The following is a 5,576-nucleotide window of genomic DNA, read 5'->3' as shown; positions in this document are numbered from 1 at the left end:
ACAGAGGAGACTGCACACACCACAGCAGCCTGGAACCAGCATCTAAAGCAGGAGTTCTCAACCTTGGGGCAAGGACCCTGTTTTTTGCTCATGCTTTCGCTTTTTCTGCAACTAAACCAAACTTGCCATATTTTAACATGCTTTCATCCCTTTTTCTTGCCATATTTTTGCTCCTTTTAAAGCATTTTTACTATATTACTCCCATTTCTGACACTTCCAATCTTATTTAAATGCCTTTTCTGCACACGTGTTTCCACTTTTGCACTTTCCACAACTTTTCCACCTAATGTCACAAATGTTGACCCATTATTGTCACTTTTAACCTATTTTCATCATATTCCATGCTCAATTTTTTTTGCCAATTTAACCACATTCACCATTTGTCATTCCCATTATTAGCCAGTTTCAACTAATTGTTCCAATATTGACAGTTTTAACCATTTTTAGCACTTTATGTCAGTTTTTGCCCGCTCTAGTTTGCTACTTTAAACCCATTTCTGTGGTTTTAAAAACCCATGTCACCACCTTTTTCCTCATTTTGGTCACTTTGTCTAATTAAAAAAAAGGATTTCCATCTTTAAGATGACTATAAAAAATAGTAAACTTCCTGGATAACAGTAGTTATTATATTATATTATATTATATTATACATGTGGTTATCACAGTTTTATAGAACAATGGATGGCCCTGTCTCCACATGACTGTTCTTCAATGTTCATGTCTGTGTTCAACCACCTTCAGCGACAGTGGGGGTCCCCGCTTTCTGGAACTTTTATTTTGGCGGTCGTGGCCTGAAACGGTTGAAAACCACTGATCTAAAGAACAAGTCACCAACCTTTGTGAAACATGGAGCTACTTTAAAACTAGTGAATAATCCAAAGGGCTACCAGTGAGATAAACACTTCTTAAACACCAAAACTTCACGGTTTCTCTTTAATTAAAGGGTAAGATAATAAGGAAGAGTCGTAGTGACTTAAAAAGTACATTTTAAAGTTTGAACATTCAACACTTTATTCTTCTTAATTCATGCAAATGCTTTATTTTCACCACATTTTTTTTTGTAAATTATTTTTCTGTGTTTTTGTTTGAACAATTACACAAAGTTTACAAAGGGTGGCATACAACACACTTTGACAGATACAATAATAAAGTGTATAGATGCCTGTGATCTTTACAAGTGCTTTTTTCTTGAAATAAAACTCAAAGAGAAATAAAAAAACAAACAAAAAAAAACAGTTAAATTCAATTAAAATTAAGTAAACCTGGATAAACAGAGAATACTTCTTCGACGTTCAATCACCCTCTTTTACATGTAGGTTTCAAAATTAATATGACAAAAAACAAAAGAAAAAGCAAAGTGTACATAGTTTTATATATCAACATTTATACCCACATACAACACTTAAAAATAAAATGTACCACAGTTATACTCAACACAATTACAAATTAAACTTAGATGGACTTACAAAAACTCCTTAGATAACCTGAGCATCTTATTTTCATTATATTCCATAGAAAAAAATCATCATGTTCCTATTTTACTAACCACTAACACATTTTAACTGATCATAAAACATGTAACACATTTGTACAATGAATCATTTTGTAAAATATTTTTTAAATCCACTTTTATTTCATCACAATCCAAACACCGAATGTGAAACTTCTTTAATAAAATGTTTCCTCCCACTGTTGAGAAACATACATGTTAGGTTGGATGGAGTGCGTAACCAACCTGGAGAAGTGAATGGTTGCAGAGAACCATTGAATCTATTGTTGGTGAGACTTCATCATGACACTGATCATTCACTTTGATTGACAGGACAGATGATCAGAGGTGCTGAGTTTTTACCACCATCGTTTAAACAGGGACTAAAGAATGGGTGTAGTTTATGAGTGAAGCAGCAGTGAGTGAAGGAGTAGATCAGAGCTGCAGCATCTACATCATAAAAGGAGACCACACCCTCCTCATAGTCCACAAACACACCCACCTTCTCAGGAAAACACTTCAGATGAAGAATGACTGAATGATCTTCATATGCTTTATACACATTTCCATCTCTGAGTGCCACCATCCAGTAACCATTCTTAGGAGTCGGAGTAATATATGCCTTCCTGTTGATGGATTCTTTAACCACTCCTAAATCCCATTTAGTTTTTCCTTTAACCTGAACCTCAAAGTAAAATCTACCTGAACTGAAACTCTGTTTCCCTAAAACATTGACACAAGGAGAAAATCTCTCTTTGTTGTGTGGAAGTTTCTTCTTCTCATCACTGTGGCAAACTTGTTTTCCATCATCAGACAGGACAAGGTAAGGATGAGCTGTAAGAGGATCAAGAGTCACATCTACTGCAAACTGCTGCATCATCTTCATCTTCATCATCTTCATCTCATCACTGAGTGTGTCCTCCAGCTGAGCCACAGCTCTCAGCACAGTCCCCTCATGTGATGATGGATGGACCATGACCTCTGTCCAGTCCTTGGTGGCTGGAGGAGCTTTCAGGGAGCAGAAGTGTTGGAGGAGGTGGTCTTCAGAGTGGGAGAGCTGCTCCACCTCAGAGCTTCTCTTCATCAGCTCAAAGATTTCCTCCTCCAGCTCTTTGATCAAACCTTCAGCCTCTCTCTCTTCTGCTTCCTGTTGCTCCTCCATTGTCTTCATCAGCTCCTTCAGGCCTCTCTCAACAAGCTCCATCAGAGCAGTGAACATCTCCACACCTTCAGCTTTCCCTCTGTCTGCTGCTTCCTTCCTGATCCTCACTGACTCTCTGATCACGTCCAGCTTCTCTCGTCTCTTTTGGATCATCTGCTGAAGATAAACTTTCTTGTCTTCAAACAGATCTTCTCCCAGAGGGACTAACTGGTGACTCTTGTGCTCCAAAACAGAACACATCAAGCAGACACGTGTCTGATCGCTCTGACAGAACAGCTCCAGAGGTTTGCTGTGCTTTGGACACATCCTGGTTTCCAGGTTCTCCACAGGCTCCACCAGCTGATGTCTTCTCAGGCCTGATGCTGTCAGATGAGGCTCCAGGTGAGTCTCACAGTAGGAGAACACACAGTCCAGGCAGGACTTCAGGGCCTTTACTTTGGTTCCAGTGCAGACATCACAGAGAACTTCTCCTGGTGCTGCTGCTTTCTTCTCAGATTCACGTCTGAATTGAGAAACCATCTCACGCATTATAATATTGACCTTCAGCTGAGGTTTAGTGCTGAACACCTGATTACACACGGGACACCTGCTGGTGGTACTGGTGTCCCAGTGTGTGCTGATGCATGTTTTGCAGAAGTTGTGTCCACATGGTGTGGTGACTGGATCAGTGAGCACCTCCAGACAGATGGAGCACAGGAAGTGATGTTCAGACGTCCCACTGCAGGCAGGAGACATGTCCACAAACTGAGGGACAGAGACAAGCAGCACATTAACAGGACACTCTCATTGTTGTGGAACGTTCCTTTACTAATGTTTCTGAGTCCATCTCACTGAGATCACCTCTAGTATTTAGCATTGATTCAGTCATCCTGTAGTAATGTGGACAGTCGGCTGTGCCTCAGCAGCTGAATGTAAAAGTGCAATAGTTTGAATGTTTAAGGTTCAAATTAGTTCTAAAGTTCTCTCGTATTGACACTGGAATTTTTCTAAATTATAGGTTAGATTTTTTGCGCATTTTATTTTAATGTACAATCTTTTTTCTTTAAAATAACCAATATATTGTGTAATAACAGACTGAAGTTTAACATAGCACAAACCTTTAAAGTCTGCATGGACCACACACTACATTTAACAGTGATTTTGTTTGGGAACAAATTAATTTACTTTACTTGTAACTTATAAATACACGTAATTTCTGTGCAACTTGTGACTGAAATTCACAAATTGTGATTAATCGTGATTATTTAGTCAGATTTGCAATTGATTGGTTATTTTTTTAATCCATTCACGGCTAATTTATATTAAAAAAAATACGTTCCCCATGAGCAGTAGAGACCTTTCTTAGATGATATCACACATCACATGACTTTTAGTGGTGGGTGGTAGATGATGGAAACCATTGGCAAACTTTTTACACATTTAATCTCTAACCTGGAAACTGGTTAGATATATTTGCACTTCAATCCTGTTTTTTTTTTTTTTCAAAATGAACATTACATTTATATCAAACCTCATTTGGACTCCGTAGAATGAAAGTTAAAGATATGGAAAACGTCACGTTACCAAGTCTAAACTTTAGTTCAAGTTATCTTCAGTGTTCCTCAAATAAAGATATCTATGTAGTTGTAGATATCTGAGAAGATGTTTGGACTTGGCAGAAGTAAAAAGTTATGTTATTCTGTTGGTTTTATTCATTTTTATATTAACTAGTCACATTTCCTGAGATGCAATTGCTGTTTGCTAAAAAGCAAAAGTGTTGATTGTCTAAAAAAGGAAACAAATGGTTCATTCATTCCTGAGTCAAATATGTTAGTTTCTCATGTATGAATATAATTTCTCTTTAACTAAAAAATATGTTAATCTATGGAATTTTCAGTGGAATACTGGATTACAAAAATATTCAATAGCTACAGCCTTGAAACATATTGTATACAATTATATATAGCATGTTGTCGGATGTGAATCCCTGTTTTAAATGTTAACAAAATGAGCTAAATGCAGAAACCAGTTAGAAAATCGTAACTTACCTTTGACGTTAGATGTCCCATAATTAAGCCCTTCAGTGTTTAAAGGTGTTCCCATAAAAAGCAGCAGAGCAGCAATCCGTCACTTCCTTTCAGCAGCTCAATTCCAATGTTTCCTCAATTTACAATTTATATCTTGGAATAAAACAAAGTAATGATCACATGTTAAATGTGTCACATTAAAATTAATAAATACTTGTTCCTGTTGATAATACGTAATAATAATAATAATAATAATTTGTAGCTTTACATGCAGTGAGACATTCTGTTATAGTTTCCGATGTATATATTATATGCCGCTAACACACACACACACACACACAAAAGTTACTTTGAGACAGTGTATCTTACAGATGGGCGGAACAGAGTCAGTCTGGTTCAGTTTAGATGCACAGAACGGAAGCGAACCTCTAAGTGCTCTACATAGTGCAGTGTTGGATGCAAGACGGTGATCAAAAACAGAAAAAGCTCATCCACAGTGATGATGTCATCAGTTCTAACTCCACAGTGATGATGTCATGAGCTCTCCAGTGATTGGCTCTAGCGCGCACGTGACTCCGCTGGCTCTGCTCTCAGGACCATTTTTTTTTTTCACCTTGTCTGCACATGCTGTTGAAGGTTAACACTACAAGAAGTGCAATCTTTTAACAGCAATGCATATTTTATTATTGCAATTAAATAAATGAATTTATTTCATTGCATAATTGTGACCATCACCAGCCCTCCCTAGGGAAGGGTAAATACTTTATTAAAGGGAGGATGTAAAAAAGAGAGGGCAGTGTTACACCAGGGTGAGGGGGGTGGGAGGGGGAGTTAACAGGGAGGAGGGATACAAGATAGGAAAACGAATGGGTGGGGAATAGTCAATAAGTTTCAAGTGATGTGATGTGAAATTGTTGTT

At 37.6% G+C, this 5,576-nt stretch overlaps 1 protein-coding gene across 1 annotated transcript; it reads right to left on the bottom strand.

Annotated features, from left to right (window-relative positions):
* Positions 1-1,697: 1,697 nt before the first annotated feature.
* LOC114460683 (E3 ubiquitin-protein ligase TRIM39-like) lies at positions 1,698-5,252 on the bottom strand. Its single transcript, XM_028442606.1, has 3 exons — positions 5,027-5,252; positions 4,679-4,810; positions 1,698-3,395 (listed from the first exon to the last, which is right to left on the bottom strand). Exons 2-3 carry the CDS (start codon positions 4,697-4,699, stop codon positions 1,803-1,805), a joined length of 1,614 nt encoding a protein of 537 aa, XP_028298407.1. The 5' UTR covers positions 4,700-4,810; positions 5,027-5,252; the 3' UTR covers positions 1,698-1,802.
* Between the last annotated feature and the right edge of the window lie 324 nt (positions 5,253-5,576).

This window comes from Gouania willdenowi, unplaced genomic scaffold (assembly GCF_900634775.1).
Source record: "Gouania willdenowi unplaced genomic scaffold, fGouWil2.1 scaffold_5_arrow_ctg1, whole genome shotgun sequence".
Taxonomy (NCBI): domain Eukaryota; kingdom Metazoa; phylum Chordata; class Actinopteri; order Blenniiformes; family Gobiesocidae; genus Gouania; species Gouania willdenowi.
The sequence above is the reverse complement of the archived record's forward strand: the minus strand, read 5'-3'. Positions and strand labels throughout refer to the sequence as shown.